We start from the raw sequence: 21796 nt of genomic DNA on the forward strand, positions 1-21796 counted from the left end.
TTTACAGTAGTGGCTGTTTTTCTGTCTTCTGGTTCCTAAGTTCCAGTCTTGTCCTTCTCTCTCCCACTGCCTCCTTCCCTGCATCCGTCCAGCTCTTCATGAGTATCCAGTCTCCTCCCTGGATTTCAAGTATTTTCCAGTAAATTTTCCTCTTATTCTACTCCAAATATATTATCCTCATTTCCTAGTTACAGCTTCTCTCTTTTGCAAAATTTGTCCTTTCCTCCTGATTCTTCCACCCCCACATACAAATCAGTCAGCTTCCTTGTTTTTTTCTGTTACTTTCCTTGTTTCCAAGCTGTAGCTCTTCACTTTTGAGTCTGGACTGACAGCAGTGGAGAATTACTCTGGCTAGGAAATGGCAACTACATCACTCTGAGCACTGGAGAAAAGGTTTCTGATTCTAAATCTTAGCCTCAGCTATCCTGTCGTGTCTCTGTGATCCCAGCGAGGCTATAGCTCTGTGAATATTTGTGGATTTCTAGTTTCTGTTTGTTGCCCATGCTGTATGTGTACAAGTAACCGGAGATGGATGCTTGGTTGTGCTGCTTTGAAAGGGAAAGTTTGAGTCTCCTCCATCATACTGTCCCCCAAGCATTTACTAATTGTACTTCATGTTTTAATTTATCTTCAGGTTTTGAGCCTCATTTCAAACAGTTTGTAATGGAGGGAGTAGATACAAGGCAGAGAGATGAGACGCTAGTACGCCTGCTTATAGAGCTGATCAGCTTCAGAGGATCAGTGTAGTAAGCAGTACTCTTCGAAGAGTTACAGTAATTTACTTGCTCCTGGCACCAGATGGCAGCAGGGGAGGATGTAATAGGTTTCTCAGAAACCCAGTGGTTTACTGGATCCTTTGGAGAACCCAAGTACTAAGTCATATCAGCAATATTTCTACTAAAAGCACAGTTAAGCAGAGGGTTTGTGTGATCTGGAATCTCAGCTTGTTGCCTTATGAAAATTCAATTTTCTTTGGTGAAAAGAACAACAGGATAATAAGGAGGCTTTTTTAAAAAGAGATGAGAAACAAGCCTCTGCCTGAGTTTATACAGGAAAAAGCAAACCAGTCGTCTGTCTCCAAGCACAGCTCAGTGATTCTCTAAGCACCGCATGCCTGGAGATGCAGAACCCCTAGTAACTTCTGACAGACTTGCTTGTGTGAAATTGTTACCTTTGGTATCCTGCCCAAATATTTTGTTCCTTTAGAAACAGTGCTCAGCAGGGATGCTATTCATAATCTGTGAGGGTGTGATTCTGACATCTTTGCCCAGAGCACACTGCGATTTCACAGTGAGCAGGAAAAATAGAGTTTGCTTCAGTTTACTTCTTTGAATATGAGAGAAGAATTATAATGGAGTAAGAAATTAATCTCTCGCAAAATCTGTTGCAGTAATTCTCTGAAAATGTCGTGCCATAAACAAGAACAAATTATGTGCCTTTGCGAAGCAGTTTACACTTAAACCTCATAAAATTACATTTTTAATTATGTATCAGCCATCAGCAATTTACATGAGCCATTTGCTCCAAGAGAGTTTATCAAAACTGAAAATAAACAACCTGATGGTCAGTCATAATATAACTCGAAAACATATGTAGCAAATAGTGAATGATGGCAAAAGACTAAGTATCCATAAATATCTTTTTGTGAAGGGGTTTTGTGAGTAAAGGTGCCTAGGAGACTTTTTTTTTTTTTTTTTTCCAGAGAGTCATTGAAACTGCTCTGCTGCTTTGTTGGTTCCTATTGCAATGTCTTAAAATTTGCAAGGATGTGTAAAAGCAGCGGCAGGATTGCTTGCTAATGGGAAAGTAATAATGAAAGAGTGGCAACTGTAGTGAAAAAGAGTGTACCTGGAATATGTTTAAAGCATCACAGAATAAATTTTGATCAATTCTTTTGAATCTGTAAACATAATGCTGCTATTCTGGTTTGATGGGGGCATGGGAGTTCCTTCCTTGTGACAGAATGTTACCTTGTTTTCTTTCCTTTCTGTGGTGGGTATCAGTAGCCTTAGATTTGCAAGTTCTCTCATCAAAGTTCTTACCTATACTACATACAGTCTTGAAGTAAAATCAAAGTCTCATTGCAATAAACTCCATTCTAAAGGAAAAATAAAAGTAATGGCCATCTTAAAACAAACAAACAAAAAAAACCAAAAGCAAACCTAACCAGAACAGAGGCACAGAATAAGAGCCGAGCTTCCAGACTCATAGGAACTATGTTTTAGAGAAAGGACATGAGTCAGCACCTGGGACCCTTTTTTTGCTTGGGTTATTCTTCTCAAAGTTATTTGCTACACAATTGCTTTCTTTAGTCAAAAACTGTAATTGTAAAGTAAATCAGGCTAAGGAAGGGTCCACACACTGACAAGAAATTGCTGGCACATCCCTTGGGTGGTTTTGGCCTGGATCAGTTACCACTGCTTCAGTGCCTGGGCATGATGTGGGGTCTAGCCTGGGTCAGGGCTTATTCCTGACTGACAGTTTGGGTGTGGTCCTGCTTGTTTGGAAGGAAGCTGTAGGGAAGTTTAGCTGTATTGTCACTGTAGTTGAAAGGAGACTGAATGGGACGCTTCTACATCCCTGTAAAGTGTGACTGATGGTGACATCCAACTTGCCGAATTACCAGGAATGTCTTATATTATGAGCTTGGTTGAATTATTTTAATTTTTACAGTTTAACTGTAAAGCTAGCAGTTTAAATCTTCTGTAACTGTAAAGCAGTTTAAATCTTCGATAAAATAATTGATTAGAAGCATCTGTAACAGTGCCACAGAAAGAGTTTTGAACTGGAACATTGGCTTGAAGGTACATCTAGATACCCTCAAAGGTTCATTTTCCTTCTGGCGTGCTTCTAGGAATATTGTTGCGAAGTTCCCAAACTTTGGTCAGGTTTCATGCATTCAGAAATTACAAAGCCAGAACTGTATAATACGATCAGTCTGTCCTGAATAACCCTCAGCTATTTTAACTTTTCAGAAAAGGGTGCTGCTCTGTGTTAAAAATTGACAGCTGAGACCAGTGTACAACAACTCTCCCTGAACTGTCCCAGGAACAGTTAAAAATTTGGAACTCCCTTCTCATGTGAATTTGCTGAAAGTTAGTGACCAGCCAGGAAAGATATGTTCTTACAACCACACTAAATTGAAGAGTCCAGCATCAGTGTTTTGGTGCTTTTTGTTTGGTTGGTTGCTTTTTTTGCTTTTTTTTGCTTGCTTGTTTGCTTTTTTAAAGTATCTGCATGCTTAGGGTTGATATCACTTAGCTGTCTAAAAATTAAGCATTTATCTTAAGTTAGGAATTTGACCTCCCTCAAAGTAAAAAGATAGGCACACTTTTGAAGTGATTCAGTCCACTTGTCTGAGGGTGGTTTAACTCTGTGTAGAGGCACATCCCTTTCTAGTTACTGTACAGTGAACTTTTGATATCTACATCCTAGGACAGAATTAAGCCTTTTGGTCGTAAAATTATCCTTGGACATTATTTCAGCTGATTATCTTCTATGACCCTGTAGTCTTTTTCAGAGATGTGGCTTTTCAAAAGATCTTCTTTATTCTCTAGGGTTTTCCTGTTGTCTTAGCATAGCTTTCACCCCTTGTTCTTACATGTGTATCTTTGTATTTAGTCATATTAAAACAGATATTTGATTGCACCAAGGTTTGTAACAGTGACTGTCCTTTTCAGTATTTAACATTTCTCCAATCTTTACTCTATTTGAAGTCTTTATCCAATATTATTTTGTTTTTTTCCAGGCAGCAGCAAAAAAATAATTAGTTACACAAGAATTGATTCTTGTGTAACCCTATTAGCACTGCTGTGGCATTAATTTGCAGGTGATTTGCTGGTTCTTGACATTTATGGTAAATGATGAAGAGTCTGATATTTGTTCATAATAGCCAGTTAAAAATGCATCCCAGTGATCAAATATTTATAATGAGCTGAAGACTGTCAAATTCATTTCAGAGCGAGATTTTCACATTTATAGCAAAGGGAACATTTAAATAACAGTCTCTAAGTCAATCTCTACATGAAGGTTTTAAATCAGCCTAACAGGCACAGCCTCTTCTCTTGCTGGGAGTAGCATTTCACTTAAGAGCCTGAGTGTGTTTAATTAAAGGCGAAGAGTCATCTTTTAGGAGGAAGAGGCATGGGGATCAGTCACAGGTCTTCTGAGCCTTTTGTAGTCAGTGACACTGCTTCAGACAGCACTGCAATATTCTCCTTCCCCTCATCTCCATCTTTGCATGGTTGAAATACCCCAAAAAGGACTAGGTGCAGGCTTATGGTAGACTGGTACCAGAGTGAGAAAGGTAGGTGTGGGGATGCCCCAACTGCTAAAATGTCTTCCTTCTATTTTAGCTTCTAGCCTCCATGGTTTATTTTTCCAGAGCACCTTACCTGAGCTGCTCAACAAAATTTAGATTTAAAGTTAGATTTAATTTGTGGCAGCATCACACTGGTATAGCTTTAGAGCACTGTGGAGTGTTATCCTGTTTTCAATAACCTGAGTTCTATGAGAGCTGTCTGAGCATTTAATTCAACTATTTAGTATGAAATGAGATTGAAAGCAAATGTACATGTGTGATCAGCCCACAGCTTTGCAGAAGTGGCTTCTGTACACATTTTGAGCAGTATAGAAGTACAAACCATGTGCAGCATCATTCTTTTCATTACTCTTAAATTTCAGAATAACCTTTTGTTTGTTGTTGTTGGGATATGGCAAATACTCTTTGGTTTATATGCATACATTTTTGTAATCAAGGCAATGAACCTAATCTGGTTGCTCAAGCTTTCCCGTTCTCATGAAAATTTATTTGGAATCTCTTCTGAGATCTGCAAAGGCTAAAAAACTCTACATGTGTGCAAAAGAAAACTTTTTAGATTTGGCCAAATCTTTTATGCATTTAATTCATAATTGCCATATCCATGTCTGTGGCTGTGATTATTGCTATTGTTATGTGATGGTATTTTGAACTATGTTAACATAGTGTCTATCATACTGGCAATCCCAGATAAAGTCTGGGACAGTGCTTTGTACTAGGCATTGTGCAAACCCTGGCAAAAAGGCTGACTCTCTTCTCCCTGAAAAAGACAAATAGCTGAGCTGACAAATAAACAGCTACCTAAGGAATAGGTTTAGCTAGCATGACTAGCAACGAAAGATCTTATGCTGCACTTTTGCTACAAGATATTCACGGTGTTTTGAGATTTGCTTTTGCATTTGAGGATTAGGGAGCTGAGTGTAAGCTGACTGTGATTTCAGCATCCATAATAAGGTGTAGTTAGATAGTGCTGGGGAACTAAACATGTCTGGCTCTTTAATCTTTTGAAAGGTTCAAATGTCAGGAGACCATCTTCCTCTTCAGAGAAGTTGCTTCCACTATTTTATGATATCCTGGTGGATGAAGAACTGTAATCACAGTAACCAAAGTATCAGGGTTTGGCCAGCTATTTGACCAGGTCATATGGAGAGCTTTGAAAAGGCAGCTTTTATCTTCCACTGCTCAAGATGATCCTGTTTTTTGCAAATAAAAAAAAAAAGAAGGAAACACGAATGTGCTGCTTCATTTTATGCATTACGAAGAATGCTTTTACCTAGATATACCACAGAATTATTTATCATTTACTCTAGCAATGTGCTTTTGGTTCAAAATGCAAGAGGTTAAGTGAAAATGTTGTGTAACCTTTTTTCTCCTCTTATTTTTTATTTTTTAACTGGCAAATGAATAATGGTAAAGGATCTGAAAATGCTAGCTGAAATAACTCCTTATTAAATGCAAGTGAAACAGCACAAATATTGGAGGGCAGCTCCTTTCTTCAGTAACATGAAGACATTCAAAAGATTATGTAAGAACTATTTTTCTCTCCATGGTGAAGTAGTAAAGATTCTTTTCATTTTGTATAATTTTAAAATATGCCAGTTTTAATACAAAGTGAGCATTGCTAGAGCTAGTAGGGATATACTTAGTGTGTGCTTCATGGATAGGGTGTTGTGCTTCTTTGCATTTCACTTATCCACTGCTTTTTTTTTTCCTGCCTTAATTTTGCAAGCAGGTGGAATACTGACATTCTCAGGACTGCTTCTGCTCTAGAAGGGAGGTGAAAGAGGTAAAGCCTTGTGTCATTCTACATCCTTGTGCCAGTGGCAGACAAAGCCAGTGTCTCAAATTCGTTGCTGGCAAATTGCACTGGTAGACTTGCAGAATAAAAGAGACACTTTAAAACCAAAGTTTTTTAATTTTTTTTTTTTAGAATATTAATATTCAATATGTCAACATGGATAGTGTCCATTTGGTTTTTCCTACATTTCCTAAGACATTGAATTAGAGTCAGTGGCAGTAAATTAAGAAATCTTTTTGTGTCTGTTGTGATCCAGCCTTGTGAGCTACTCAACTGTATTGACTGAAGGGAAAATGCACTGAGTCTTAGGGCATATTTCCACTTCCCTTTTCATAGTCACTCTGTGCCAGACAGAGGCAAGTATGTGCCACCCAAAAGCTGTTTAATATTCAGCAACATTTCAAGACTGTAAAGATGGTTTTAACTTTGCTCTGGTTTTGGAAGTTCTGCAGACCTGTCACAGCAGTTGGGAGGCAGCTAACCATGACCGTGTATAGTACAGTTGTGTGCAGATGAGAAGGTTTGGTTGCAGCTGTGGAGATGCAAGAAGCCTTTGCCTTAGCCTGCTCTGTGAAGAGGCGTAAGGGCTGTTAAGGGGGCTTTGTGCACCCACAAATCCCTTTATGTGACAGGAATTCTTCCTGTGGTTGCCAACATTGATTTTTTAGATTATATACCCCCAGATCAGGCTTGACTTGTCAAACTTAAGCACCTTGAAAAACCTTAGTATATTTTACATAGGGCTTCTTTATGAATTGTTGAGTGATTTATTGTTGTTTAGGATTTCATTTTACAGCTTTCCTACTCAGTGAAGTGTGATGCTATTATTTCAGCGTTGTGTTACTCTCAGAGTAGATTTCTGGCCTTTTTACACCTGAGAAGCACTGATCATCATAGGACTGCACATTTGGCTTGCAGTTTAAGTCTGTCAAGAGAAGGATTATACCATCTGGTCTTGAGAAGTGCTTAGCAGCACCAGCAAGACATTGGATAAACTCCAATGAAGGTCAGTGGAGAATTGATGCTGCTGAACATTGCAGCAGAATCGCTTGCTGCATGTGCTCTGCTGTGACTCTAATATGAATATTACCTGTGGTCTTATCTAAACTGTGGACACCCACATAGCCCCATGTGTGTTTGTACAGTGAGTGCTAGCATAGTCAGGTCAAATCCAGTTTTACCTCCTTGTCTTCCAGAGGTAGATTATACAATATACATGCCCCAGTTGCTAGTCTTACTATCCCCAGTGTTGTTGAAATACTTCATTACTATTTGGGCAGTTTAGCAAAGTCTCCATTGTAGAAATAGTCTTATATGCATTGTTTGTTTATTCTTTTCTTCTGCAGATGGGTAACTTGATTCAAGGTTGTTAAGACTGTAATGCTGTCTGGTAAGCATTACAGATCAGATACTGTAAAAGCACTTTTGTTTTTCTTACTTTGCCTTTGTCTTTTTAACTCAATCATTGAGTGAACTCAGTATGATCTTTTAAAATTCTATGGAAGAAAAACTATCTGAGCTCCCAAATTCTCCTTCACAACAAGTTTTCAGAGTTCTGCAATACGAGGGGCAGATTTTTTGCTAGAGTTGAGAAAACAGCAGGGGTGTCTTTTAATGGCACTACAGTATGCTTTGTGTCACACTGTTACATGGGAAAAGGATTAGCAAGTGGTGAATTGTATTAAAAGATGATCTAACACAAACATTTTTGAACAAACAGGTTTTGTACATGAAGATGGCTGAATCACTCATTTCTGACATTTGTTAGTATGTCAAAGCAAGCAACATGCAGGAAGTTTTAATAGTGCTCAGTTGCAGGGATAACATGAAGATTCACTTGCAGGAGTCTGGGTTCCCAGTTTTGATTTTGTCATATGTTTACTTGAATGGTTGTTTGTTTTTTTTTCAGTTTTGCTTTGATGAATTTCTTTCATTAGCAGCAGTAAATTGTTTAATGTTAAAAATTGGATTGGAAGAGTGGAGTAGTGCAAGTCTTGAGAGAAATGATAGAAAGGGTAGCCACTGTAAATTGTGAAGTGTACCTCAGAAAAAACTCTCAGAAATTTATTTACAGTGGGATATATTGCTTGATATGTGGCATTCTTCAGTCAGTATGAGCGTTGCCTCAGTGCTTTAACATGATGTTATAGGGTACTGTGACTTTGAAGGTGTCATCTGTCATCAGAGATCTGTGCAGGAGAGATCTTAACCTCTAGTGATCAGAAATTGTCTCATTTTCACAAGAAAAAAGATCATAGCAGTTCCAGCTAGGCCTAATCCACTTACCCAAATTATCCTGCTAATTGAATTGTGCACATTCTTCATTGCTTTCTACTACAGAATTCTGTTGCTAAACACCATCATTTCATTGGTGAATGGTACAAGCTTCACATATGGTTTGTTGTAATTCCGGTAGAACAGACTAGAAAGGAGTGCCTAGTCATTACAGAGCCACAGCTATTGTTGTAATTAAAATGTTGCTATCCTAACTACAAAAAGGAACAGAAAAAAATATGGAGAGAAATGGCAAAAACAGATTTTTCATTTTATGTCAAACCTAGAAAATACTTTTGCTCTGTGTAGGCTTGTTTGGATTTTTTTTTTTTTTGTGGGGGTTTTTTTCCTGGGGGGGGGGGGGGTCTGTTGGTTGGGCTTTGGGGGGTGGGGGGTGGTTTTTGGTTTTGTTTGGTTTTGTTTTCATAGAATAGAGTCATAGAATAGTTAGGGTTGGGAAGGGCCTTAAGATCATCTAGTTCCAACCCCCCTGCCATGTTTTGTTTGTTTGTTTTTCTGTTGTGTTTTTTAATTTTTTTTTTTGTTGGCATAGAAACTTTTTCATGTATCTCTTACCTTCTGAAAAGTTGTAGGACACTCAAGAAGTTGCAGCTCAGCATTTCAGAACCTCCTTAAATCTGGAGAAATGCTGAGCTCTTCAGGGTGAATAGAAGGCATTTATGTAATCAAGTAGAAATATAGTCTAACTATCCCCTATTTGTTTTATCAGTGGGTGGTATTGGCAAGAACCTGGAGAATTTTGCAGTGCTAACTGATTTGAAAGGGTTTTTTTTCAAACTGATAATACATAGTGGTATGATTAATGGTAATACTGAGGAGGAAGCTGCTCCTCTGAAAGTTTAACGCTTTATAAATTTGACAGTTCAAAAAGAAAAATAACAAAAAACTCTCCACATGTGTATACCATTTCCACAATAGGATAACTGCTGGGAGACCCTGAAGAATAATTTTGTTTGTAGACTGGATCCTGAAAGTGTTGGCTTTATATTTAAAGGGAAAAAGTGAAGTTAATTTAACTATTTTTCATGTCTTTTCTGGATTCCTTTAGAAGCTTGTAATTCACAGCTATCTAGCTATCACAGCTAATGATTTTTGATTGGTTTTATTGTGTTGTCTACTGAGAACATTCAGTGTTTTTGCAAAAGATATACAAATTTTAATTCTGGTTCTTAGTGGACCCATCTGTGAATTTTGGTTCTGATTCTGAATCTGAGGTTGCTTTTCTTAATTTCTGTATAACTGTATAGTAAATTTGAGCAAAAAACCCTTGTGAGAAATGATCTCTTTTGCTTGCTCATATTTATATGTGAGTCATTTCCATGGCATTGATTTTCCTTTGGAACAGGCAGTCCACAAATTTCATATTTGTTATGGTGATGATCTGCAGAACAAAGAGAACAAATGGTACCAGCGGGCAAATAGTGCACAGGATTGTTATGTACAGCATACCTGCCCACTGTACTCTGTTCCTTGAGGATTATGAGCACATTTTAGTTCCCCCTGTATGGAACTGGATAGCTTTTAGATTCAGCCTGGCTTGTGCAAGGAAATGCATGTTTTTCAGTGGCACAAAGGATCCTGCTACCAGAGAATAGTCTCAGATGGAGATGCTGTTTTTTGTATCACTGTCCTGCCTCAGGCCTACATTTTACCTGGGGAACAAAAAAACAGGGAATAACTGCAAGTGGGGTGTAATGTATTAACATATTCTCTCACTCGCTTTCCTTTCTCCTGCTGTTTTCTTGATGATCTGTATTGAGCATTGACAGCAGGATGGTTGCAGTTCGTTTCCCCTGCCACCACTTGCCCCCTAATGAACTTTCTATTGTCAGCAATAATGAGATTTTTGCTGGATATGCTAGTAGGCTTCCATCCCAGTGCTTCCTGCTCTAAAAACAGGAGTTTCTTTTCTACTCACTTTGGCTATGTAGCAGATGAGAAGATACCAAAGAAGCTTGCTCACATGGTGGTGCATAACTTGTGTGTGGTGCCGTTCTTAAGATAATATGATTTGTTTCTCACTAGGTCTTTACAGTCCAAGCAATTTTAAATTGTATCTACTTGAATATGTTCTGAAAACAGAACAAACCTAGTGACCAGGTCTATGTGTGAGTTTGCACAGAGTTTGTTTACAGTGTACTCCTACAGAGTATGACTGCAAGCTTGAAGCCTGTGGTGGACACAGAAAAAGGTGTACTTATAAATGTACACTCAATAGGATCTCAGTGACCCTGTTTTATGTAGCTTGCCTATCACAGAGGCTAAGGCTACATGTCTGTCTAGATACATCTCAAAGTGCCTTGTCCCCAGTAACGTTGATATCAAGTGATCAAGCTGGGTCTCACTGCTTGCCTCAGCTTTCACGTCTGTAAGTTACCACTTTGGATATCTGCTTTCTTACTTCTCTTGTTATGTGTTAAACATTCAGTATGCACTAGTTTTAAAATGCGTTAAATTAAAAAAGTGACAGACTGATTAAATGAATACTTTAGTTGTATAACATTACTGTGTCATTTTGGGGCAGCTGTGTCTACCCTCTGTATTTGGTATCTCTAGGATTGCAAGAAATTAATTCCTTTATAGGTACGTTTGACTTGCTGTGTTTTAAAATTAACGAAATATGAATTATATGCCTCTTTAGTGAAATATTCAGTGCATCTAATTTTGTTACTGTTGCAGCAATCACTCAAAAGAAGAGGGAGCAAAGACCTACCAAAATCAGAAAAGAAGTCACAGCAGACACCAACAGAGGTACGTTGTAATAACTGTAGCCTACATCCTCATGTGGAGGCTTCAGGGACACTATGGAAATTATGCACATGATTTGTAGATTTGCATTTTGCTTGCTTGTTTTCTTTACTCTTTGTATTCTGTGAAATTGAGAGCTCTTAGACCAAATGTGCAGTCAGACAACACTACATCAAGGGCCAACCCTAACTATCATAGAATAGTTAGGGTTGGAAAGGACCTTAAGATCATCAAGTTCCAAACCCCCTGCCATGGGCAGGGACACCTCACACTAAACCATCTCACCCGAGACTCCATCCAACCCGGCTTTGAACACTGCCAGGGATGGAGCATTCACAACTTCCTTGGGCAACCCATTCCAGTGCCTCACCACCCTTACAGTAAAGAACTTCTTCCTTATATCTAACCTAAATTTCCTCTTTCTAAGTTCAAAACCATTGCCCCTTGTCCTATCACTACAGTACCTAATGAAGAGTCCCTCCTCAGCATCCTTATAGGCCTCCTTCAGATACTGGAAGACTGCTATGAGGTCTCCACGCAGCCTTCTCTTCTCCAGGCTGAACAGCCCCAATTTTCTCAGCCTGTGTTCATATGGGAGGTGCTTGAGCCCCTTTATCATCCTTGTGGCCTCCTCTGGACTTGCTCCAACAGCTCCATGCCCTTCTTATGTTGAGAACACCAGCACTCTACACACTTGTGTTTCCCCTTGCTCCAGTGTTGAAGGCTCCTCTCTGGAGCTCCTCACCTTGGCAAAATGATCTACCCACTGGTGCTGCAACAGAATCCTCCAGCTTTCATGAATGCAATTTTTTTGTGCAAAACTTGTAAATGGGTGCACTGGTGAAACAATATCATAGGCCATTTGTGTGCTGACTTCAGGACTTTTGAACACTGTGAAGTCTAGTACAGTGTTGCAAGCCTAGAAAATATAGGGATCTTTTACAAGCTCATCCTATCTTTCCCCCCCTGAACCTGCCGCCCCCCTGCCCTGTATTTTCTGGGCACTGTGTGAAATGTAATCACAAGTAAAATAGCTTTTTCCTGTCTTTTAAATTTGAGTATTTAGTTTATTCTCTTGAATTTCTTGATTAGTGAAAAAATGATTGCAGGAAAATCTCTTAGTATCTCAAGCTGTGGGTACTGTGATTGTTAATCTTGTAACTTAAGACCGTACACTGGAGGTCTCCTATTTTATATCAAGTTTCTTCAAATACTGCTTTTTCTTTTTTCAAAGGAGGACAATGAAGACTTGAAATGCCAGTTACAGTTTGTCAAAGAAGAAGCAGCCTTGATGAGGAAGAAAATGGCTAAAATTGATAAAGAAAAAGACAGATTTGAACATGAGCTGCAAAAATATAGATCATTTTATGGGGATTTGGACAGTCCCTTGCCAAAAGGTGAAGCAGGTGGGCCACCTACCACAAGAGAAGCTGAACTCAAGCTTCGACTGAGACTTGTGGAGGAGGAAGCTAACATCCTTGGGAGGAAAATAGTTGAACTAGAAGTAGAAAATAGAGGACTGAAAGCAGAGCTTGATGATTTAAGAGGAGATGATTTCTCAGGCACCTCTAACCCACTCCTGGGAGAGCAGAGTGAATCCCTGTCAGAATTAAGACAGCATTTGCAACTAGTAGAAGATGAAACAGAATTGCTGAGGAGAAATTTAGCTGATTTGGAAGAACAAAACAAGCGCATAACAGCTGAGCTGAACAAATACAAGTACAAGTCTGGCGCCCATGAGAGCTCTAGGCACCATGATAATGCCAAGACAGAAGCATTACAGGAGGAGCTAAAAGCCGCGCGAATGCAGATCAATGAGCTGAGTGGCAAAGTCATGCAACTCCAGTATGAGAACAGAGTCTTAATGTCCAACATGCAGCGCTATGACTTGGCCTCTCATCTTGGGATCCGTGGTAGTCCCAGAGACAGTGATGCAGAAAGTGATGCAGGAAAAAAGGAGAGTGATGATGATTCCCGCCCCCCTCACCGCAAAAGGGAAGGCCCCATCGGTGGAGAAAGTGACTCTGAAGAGGTACGCAACATTCGCTGCCTGACACCCACGAGGTCTTTTTATCCAACAGCATCTGGGTGGCAAAAAAACTTCACTGACAGGCAGCAAATGAAGGACATTCGCTCTGAAGCTGAGCGGCTGGGCAAGACAATAGATCGCTTAATTTCTGACACAAGCACCATCATAACAGAGGCAAGAATTTATGTAGCTAATGGGGACCTCTTTGGACTGATGGATGAGGAAGATGATGGCAGCAGAATACGCGAGCATGAACTTCTTTACCGGATCAATGCACAGATGAAGGCCTTCAGGAAAGAGCTTCAGGCTTTCATCGACAGACTGGAAGTTCCGAAGTCTTCGGATGACCGAAGTGCAGATGAACCTTTGTCAGTGAGTCAGGTAGACTTTTACTTATTAAGGCCTACAGGTAAAAAGGCTGTGCCAAGTGAACTGAGTCTCAAATTTGATGTGTGGCACATCAAAATTCTTAATTCTAGACAATGGAAAAAATCACTACTTAAATTATTTAAATCCTCATTTGGCCAAATGGAGCCTTGTTCTACCAATGGGGCTGTTTGTGAGCAGTGAGTAAGTCTAGTCTTGTGGAAATCATAAGAATTATTTTCTAGGAGGTGGAAGATTTTACTCCTTTCTGGCTTTGCAAGTGCATTTGCCAGAGTTGTGCTCCAGTAAAGGCAGCGCAGACAGCATTTTTGGCAGATAAATGAACATGATTGTTTTCTTAGTGGTTAGGTTCCTGCTAAATGGATAGAAAGAAAATGTTATTAATTTTAAACAGGAGGAAACATTAAATTTCCAAAATTATAGAGAATAAGACAAACCACAGAGAAAAATAAACCATGCAAATCTACTGTACAGTCACAGAGCCATACAGTAGTGTGAATATTGGAATTACTGTAACTGATTGTATCTTTTGAAGGCCTATGGGTCACTGCTTGCATGCAGTAGTGACTAACATTTTTTTTTTGTAGTTCATTTTTATGTAGAATTGTTCCAGAGAGTTTTGGGGGAGGAAATTCCTTGCTGACTCAGCATCTTTTGCCATGATAATTTAAAATTGCCTACTCTTATTTTAGCATGCAATCCTATAGTTGACAAATCCTGCTATTGATCATGATATTATCTAATATTTTAGGAAGTCTTTTGCTGTGTTAATTTACTTTGTGCTGTTCTGCCAGTTTATGGTCAAAGTAGTTGACAGATTAAGGTGAAAGATGTTATTTCTTATTCCTGACTAATTAGTCTTTTGTTTCCTTGTATCAGAAAGTCACAGACGCAGTGAGTTTAAAGCTAATCAATTGCTATACATGTATTGCATGAAATCAAACAGAAACAACATTTAGCATGCTTACTTTTTGATCTTGCTATAGCTCTGAGCTTGTAGAGCTCCCATTAACTTAAAGGCAGAGCACTGCATGGGCTTATACAAATTTAAAGCAAACTAATTAGTGTTATTTCTAAACAAATAATATCAATAGTTAGATTGGACACATCAGGGCTTGGCCATGCAGAGCTCCTGTTGAAGTCAATGGGAGATAGGCAGTTGGTCCCTCCACAAGCATAGTCTGATTCACTATTTATTTTGTTGAAACTTTGGACTTGCTATTCCATTAATTGACTGTTCTCTTTGTCTTTGTATTTACTTTCCCAGATGTTCCAGCCTATCATTTTACTTATTCTCATCCTTGTATTATTTTCATCCCTTTCATACACAACAATATTTAAACTTGTCTTCCTTTTTACACTGTTTTTTGTACTGTAAGCCATTCATCATTTACTGTTCATTGTAGTATTATTTTCAGTTTGTTTATTTTGTCCATCCTCCAAGATAAGAAGTGCAAGAGACATAGTTTCTGTAATAACAACTGCTGTAAAAACACTGAAGACTACTTGTTTACCAAAAGCAAACCAAACCAAAAAAAAACCCTGCAAGAACCATACCAAAAGGTCATCCAGTTGAATAGGAAACCCTCTCACCATGGTGATCCAGGTAAGCAAAGAGAAAATGGTATTTTTCCCATTGTCTGAATTTATAATTTTTTAATAAAAAACAATCCTGAGTGACTGGAACCAATTTATTATTCATAATTTGCACCAAATCAGAAATATGCAGAGTGGGTGTGAAGAATCTGTTCCTTTCTTCCTCCCACTCCCAGAAAAAGAATTTGTATTCTAGCCATCTATGAATAGTAAAACCACATTTTATATGTATTCTGCAATTGTATGTCACAGCTTGAATATATTTTGCATGCTTGTGATGATAATGTTTTTCAGTATTTTATCAAGTGGATTAGACACTATGGAAGGCACAAAATCAGGACGCTTGGTATTACAGCCCTATATCTGGAAATGTGGCAAGGAGCTGGAGCCCTGAGAATGAGAAGCATGAGGAGGAGGAATCAGAGTCAGTGAGGAGTCTTCTAACAGATGTAGGCTGGCTGCATTCTCTCTTTGCTCCAGAAAAATGGCCACTCCACAGTCTGACTTGAACTGAAGAGAGTGAGGCTAGTCACCTTGTCTGATGTCAGATATCTTTTCATAGCAACTGAGTTTATCATATAACATTTTCCATTCTGTAGCTGTCAGGGCTCTGGATCCCCTTTCCAGGTTTCAGAATGGATTTTGAATGAACATGGTAACTCTTGGTTTGCTGAGTGACCCCTGCCTAAGCGTGCCATTAGTAGTGAGTGACCACAGGTGAAAGAATCTTGTGTACACAGGTGTGCATCAATAGTCACTTGGTATTCCTGTCTTGCCTATGAGAGGCTGCAGTGAGAGCGTAGGCAATTCATATCTTTCTACGACACTGGACATACATAGTTTCTACAAACAGTAGATGTCTCACTTTGAAAACCTCATCTGAAATGCCACTGGAGCTCAGTTTTCTTTCTGTTTTATTCAACCTACGAGTCCAAACCACTGAGTCCCACAAATACGAATTCTCCAAAGGTGATTGTTTACAAGTAAGTGGATGAATGCCATTCTTTTCGTGCAGATGCCTTGATAAAAATCTAGTCATTAACAGTGGTAATAAATAAAGCCGTTTTTTTTTCTAGCTGGCAATAAGGACTCCCTTTAACTTATTATGCTAGCACTCTATTCATTTAACTCATTCCCCAGTAAGAGCAGATCATCTCTGTGCCTGGGTTGTGTTTTGCTGCCTGAAATAAGAGATGCACCTTTTTAAGGGAAACCCCACAGAGGAAAGCAGAGATTGGGCAATAAAAATTATTTTATAAAAAAAAAAAATAGTAAACTCATAATATTCAGCATTAAACAAATCTTCTGGTTTTCTCCTTGTTTGTGTAGCTTTCCCTCAGCATACTCTGCAGATGTAGTAACATTGACCAGTTAAAACACTTAACCTTGATTTAATCCAAATACTTATTCCTACCAGGTGATATTGTCATCATTATTAGCAAAATGCGTCAATATATATGAGATTAATAGGTAGCTTTGCCTGATGTCCTGATTAAAGAGAAAGTCAGGCCGAAAATAACTTTGAGGAGTTTCTAAGCTGCTCTACGTTATGCTCAGTTGCCTAAAAGTCCCACATGTTAGAAACTACTATGGCAAGATATGATGAAGTGTATAATCCTTTCACAGTGAATTTCTGTAACTGTAAAGATAGTTCTCTAATCACTTGGAAAAGGCTCTTCTGCTGCTTTTCTCTCTGCAGCTGCTGAAAGAAATTTTACAGCAACTGCTTGAGAATGTAATTCTCCCCATCCCCACCCCACCCTCCCACCCCCTGGATTTGCAATTTGGACATTCAAAGTATAATAATTTGAGGCTTAAACTTGTCATATCAAGTCTTAGAATGAAATTGACTTTTTCAGTTTCTTTCTGTTTTAGTGTTTCCCTTGGGGGAAGATAAGATCATTTGGGTTTCCTTAAATGTTAGTAGCTCAATCCCATAAAAGAGAAAAAAAACCAAAATCCTTCAGTCTGTTCTGAAGTTCTGGGCTGTCAGATTTTAATCTAAACTTTATATACCTTTCTCAGCCTTGTATTTAATGAAGATGAGTAGAGTGGGTTTGATTTACACTGAGTGTATCAGTAACAGTACTCCTGTAAAGTAGTAGGAAAGCTTAATACACTGAAGTCATACGTTGAATACATCTTGGAAGTAATTGGGAAAGATTTGCTTCTTGATCACAAACCTGAAAAGGTGAGGATGAACCTCTTGAGACAAAAGGGGGAGGTGATCACCTCTGCACAGGACTGACAATTATAACTCCATTGATTTCTCCAAGTGTTTTTTCTTGCATGTAGCTGGACCTTTCCTCATCCTGATTCTGTCAGACAAACAAAGCAAATGAAAGCTCAGACCTTTTGGGACGTTTAGGGAGCTTTTGTAAAGGCTACAATCTGAAATTAAAGCATACCAAAGCATACAAAATCATTTTAGAACCTCCCCACGGTCTTTGAATCTGTGATGAGCAAGGGAAAGGTGAGGACCCCTGCAAGCCTCCATGCAGATAAATCTCAATGAAAAATGAGATGTGGTTTTCATGTCCTTCTGCATTCAGCTTGAAAGGAGTGATTTGAGCTGCTTATCTGGTTTGTACCAGATACTGCAAAGAAGTTGACAGCCCTCCATTTCTCACTGTTCCAGAAGCTGGTGAGAAAGCTAATAAAATCAGTATGGACATCTATCCGTAGCCAGAAGATAGCATCTATCCAAGGAACATGTTCTGTGTCTTGCTAAATTGTGATAACTTGGTCTCACAAGGAAACACAATAACTACACTTCGAAGAAAGGCACATAGTCCCCACTCAGTTGGCCTGGTGAGCAAAATCCACTTCATGGGTGAGGGAGTAAGTGCAGCTGAACATGTCCACATCCTCTAGCAGGAGTTTGTGGGAGTCAGGGAAGGCAGAGATGGACAGAATGCTGCTGATCCACCAGATTCTGTCTGCTGCATAGCTTGTGATTCTGAAAAGTGATGAGACAAATGGAAGATTTTGCTTTTAAGTGGCAACAAGCTGGCTATGCCAGATTACCCATCAGTTCAAGCTTTAGTTATATCAATAGCAGATTCACAGTTCCCATTTTGGAATATTCTGGCAAAATACTAATATTCAGGTAAATATTTTATTTGAACTCAAAGATTGCCTTAATTTTACATTTCTCTGAAAAAAATAATTTGTTTCCTGTGTTCCCATAGAATTCATTCCATGTTCTTTCAGAAAGAAGAGATCTTGCATCTGTAGATTTAATTCTGGCATTTTTATACTTGTGTAAATCAGTAGCAACTCCAATGAATTTTTTATGTCATTTAGAAAATAGATACATTTTTCCTTTAATGCAACCAGATAAGTTTGTTTCCTTTTTAGAGTTGTCTCTGAATGCCCTGACAAAATACCTCTACAAATATTTTCTTTGCTGTTACTGAAAAATTCCCATGATACTAGAATGTTCATCTTCTCCAAGATGAGAGATATTTCTTTCAACCTAAAATATCCATGCCTGAAGCTCCAGTTAGAGATAGAATAAGTGTCTGCTGACACATGTCACCAGTGCTTCGGAATCAAAACTAGAAGAGAGCAGGTGCTATAGTGCAGAAATATGCCCGGCAGTCGGAAAATAGAAAATTGCCAAAACCATGGCTGTCTACATATGTGTTATAAAAAGAGATGAACTGCACATGAACTTTGGGAGTTGTTTACAAAAACAAGGAGAACTTTAGGGTATTAGATGCCCTTCCCCTTAATCACCCTAGAATCTGATAGGTGAGTAGGAGACTTCTGAAGGCATCAGTGTCAGGCACGTAATTCCCATTGGCTTACATTTCTGTGTCTGATTAAATGCCAGGGGAAGTGATATTCAAACCCAGCTTTTGCCATTACACATGCAGTTGCCTATGGGGAAAATTACAGTGGCTCTATTTAAAGCAAACATCTAAAGTATCTGCCACTGATTTCCAATGTAACCTTGGAGAAGTGACATAACGCTTCTTTGGCTCTATTTCTCTGCTAAGTTATATATTGCTACAGAAGTGCACAATAGTAAGAGGAGACAGAATTTGTATTGCCTTCTGCCCATTTCCCAATTTATATATCCACTCCTGAGATATATTTGCTAAGATTATCAAGATGTACATCATTCAGGAATCTGATGTTGTAGTTGGCTTGATTACTGTGGCAGCAATATTGTTCTTCCTTCTTTCTACCAAACTTATGTGGATATAGCAAAATGGGTGTGCCATAACCAAGCTGGTACAGCAGAACTGTAAGTGCTGCAAAACCATCTTGAGCAGAGACTATTGACCAGAATACATATTACCCTCAGTATATATATTCTGATTATAGTCCATGCTGAAACTCATGTTCCCTTGTCTTCAGTCTTGAATGCTGAAGAGAAATTTAGCAGGGGGCTTGTTTAAAATCCCCTTTCACATTTTTTGTTGAGATGCTGACTTTTAACACAAGCAGAGCTGATACTGGGTGTAGACAAAGTACACTTTGCCTGTGGAAGCGGTGTGTGGGATCCAAAATAAGCCTTCCTGCTTATTTTGCCTGAGCCAGAGGCCAGAAAGCTACATTTGCTGCTTTGTCTGCTGCTGTTGGAGGGTTGACAGTCTCTGTTGGATAACTTTTGTTCTTCAAACGCAAAAGTCACTACTCCTACACTTAAGGGTGTCTGGAGCAATGAGTCCAGGGATTTAGCTTGCTTCATATTTTCTTTGTCCCAACTTTTCTCTGCCTTTCCTATGTTAGGATGAGTTTAACATGGCCCTTTGAACTAAGAATGGGGTCCAGCTCTTATCTCCTAATAATGAGCCCCTCAATCTTACGCATTTCTAATTCCTTACACTGACAGAAACGTAGGATTTTGCCTGAGTGAAAACTCACGCCTGGGATATAATCTATTGTTTTCTTTAATTTTACTGTATTTTACTTCAGAATGTTCACCTAAGACGAGAAGGGGCATTGAGTTAGCAATACTAAGAACACAACAATAATAGCCTATTCTGAAAGATAAGAGTAAAGAAACATATTCAGAGTCTGTCTTCATTTGCAGTGGTGCAGCTGTGCTGGCTTTGGAGAGGAGGCAGCAGTGTGGCACCCAGCTTCCAGCTGTGGGCTCAGTTCTGCTCCCAGGCACTCAGGGTTCGCTCCCAGCTATGTCTGCTGTCTTGCTGGGATGTAACCTCTCAAAAGAAAGTCACAGTGTTGCACTGTTTTTAAATTCTCAGAGTTTAGAGGCTGTGGAATGTTCAGTCTTGTACTTGGGCATCTTTGTTGAGTTTATAGATCGCCTTTGAAATTTTCACAAATAGCCCAAGTCCCATTATTTAAGTTACATGGGAGCAGAATAAGCACCCCAGTAATGTATTCACTGAGACTTATAGCTAGACCATATAAGGAGAAAAAATGTGTTTTCCCTGAAACCTGCTTTGGTATTTACTATAAAATGTACCCAGAGCTAAAATCCTTATGCAGTGCATGGATTTTATCACAGAAAAGCCTTACAGTTCTAAGGAGGAGAGTGCTGACTAGCCAAAGGATGTGCGAATCCTCATATCGTGTCCTTCTCACTGACTCTCTTGTCATCGGCTGCTCTGCCTACAAAAATATATGTCAATCCTGCTTAGTGCACTCAAAGACGCCCATCTGGTAGCAGAATTTACCCAGAATTTTATGATGCAGGAGTCAAGTACTTTGTGGCCCTTCTCCAGTTACATGTGGGGACAAAATGTTCCCTGAAATGTGAGTTTTCTGACTATAGTGGTCTCAGTCACTGTGCACAGCCACATCCAAGCACAAGTATCCAGCAGGGCAGTGGTATGTGTGAAGCTGCTGCCTGGGGGTCTCTCTCTGTGCCAAATGAAAGCAGTTTAACATGTAGCAACAGGAGTTACTGTGGTGGGCAGAGACACAAGGAGCAAGCTGATCGCCTTGTGCCTGCAGCTCAGCAGGGAGAGCAGCTGAATTTCGCTACACTGGCTTCAAGGTCTCCCATGGGCTTTACTTGCTGGATCATTTTTGTCATATATACTCTCTTCCCTCTTCCCATGCTGCCACTTGCATTGGGCACTCCTAGTGCTTTAAATCCAGACTGATGTGGTTTTGGACCTTCCTTGCTAGCCTTGTGCTAGGGATGAGTTTCCCTGTGCAAAGGAGATTCTCCATCCAATTTCGAGCACTTTACTTTGCTGACACAAAGTATACTAACAGACCAGAGAATCTGATGTAGAAACCTTATAAAGTAGTAGAAATATTTGGGTACACCCCAAAGAAACCATTATCACCATTCCCAGAATGCAAGAGAGTAGGATTATACAATGCTCAATTATTCTGCACTTCATACATGATAGCATAGTTAGAATACATAAAAAGATTTTAGGGGAGTGGCTTGCTTTTAGCTCTTTAAGTTAGCTGTTAACCAACAAAACTGCTGCTTTAAACAAAGCCCCTTTACAACTCAGTTTTTGAGGATCAAGTTGCAAAGCTCAAAATTATCATAGTAAAAAATATAACCCTGAAAACCAGGTCTGGAAGGCAGGAAGGAATCTTCCTTTACAACATGGACGCTAGTAAAAGAAACCTGAAATTGCCTATTGTCACAGCTTTAATACTAACAGTGGCTGCTTTGGCA

At 39.2% G+C, this 21796-nt stretch overlaps 1 protein-coding gene across 4 annotated transcripts in view; it reads left to right on the forward strand.

Moving 5' to 3' along the window:
* SOGA3 (SOGA family member 3) overlaps positions 1–21796 on the forward strand; it is a 33835-nt gene that overhangs the window by 11678 nt on the left and 361 nt on the right. For 3 of the 4 annotated variants that reach the window (XM_057409093.1, XM_057409084.1, XM_057409112.1), the window contains 3 exons: positions 11091–11162; positions 12394–13569; positions 14843–15181. In XM_057409093.1, the coding sequence (XP_057265076.1) occupies positions 11091–11162; positions 12394–13569; positions 14843–14953 (1359 nt within the window). In that variant the 3' untranslated portion in view covers positions 14954–15181. The remainder of the gene's footprint in view (positions 1–11090; positions 11163–12393; positions 13570–14842; positions 15182–21796) is intronic. The other variant, XM_057409103.1, reaches the window with a different exon arrangement.

The sequence above is a fragment of the Pezoporus wallicus genome, unplaced genomic scaffold, assembly GCF_028554395.1.
Source record: "Pezoporus wallicus isolate ANWC-B61680 ecotype Strahan unplaced genomic scaffold, APGP_CSIRO_Pwel_v1 contig_3817, whole genome shotgun sequence".
NCBI lineage: Eukaryota > Metazoa > Chordata > Aves > Psittaciformes > Psittacidae > Pezoporus > Pezoporus wallicus.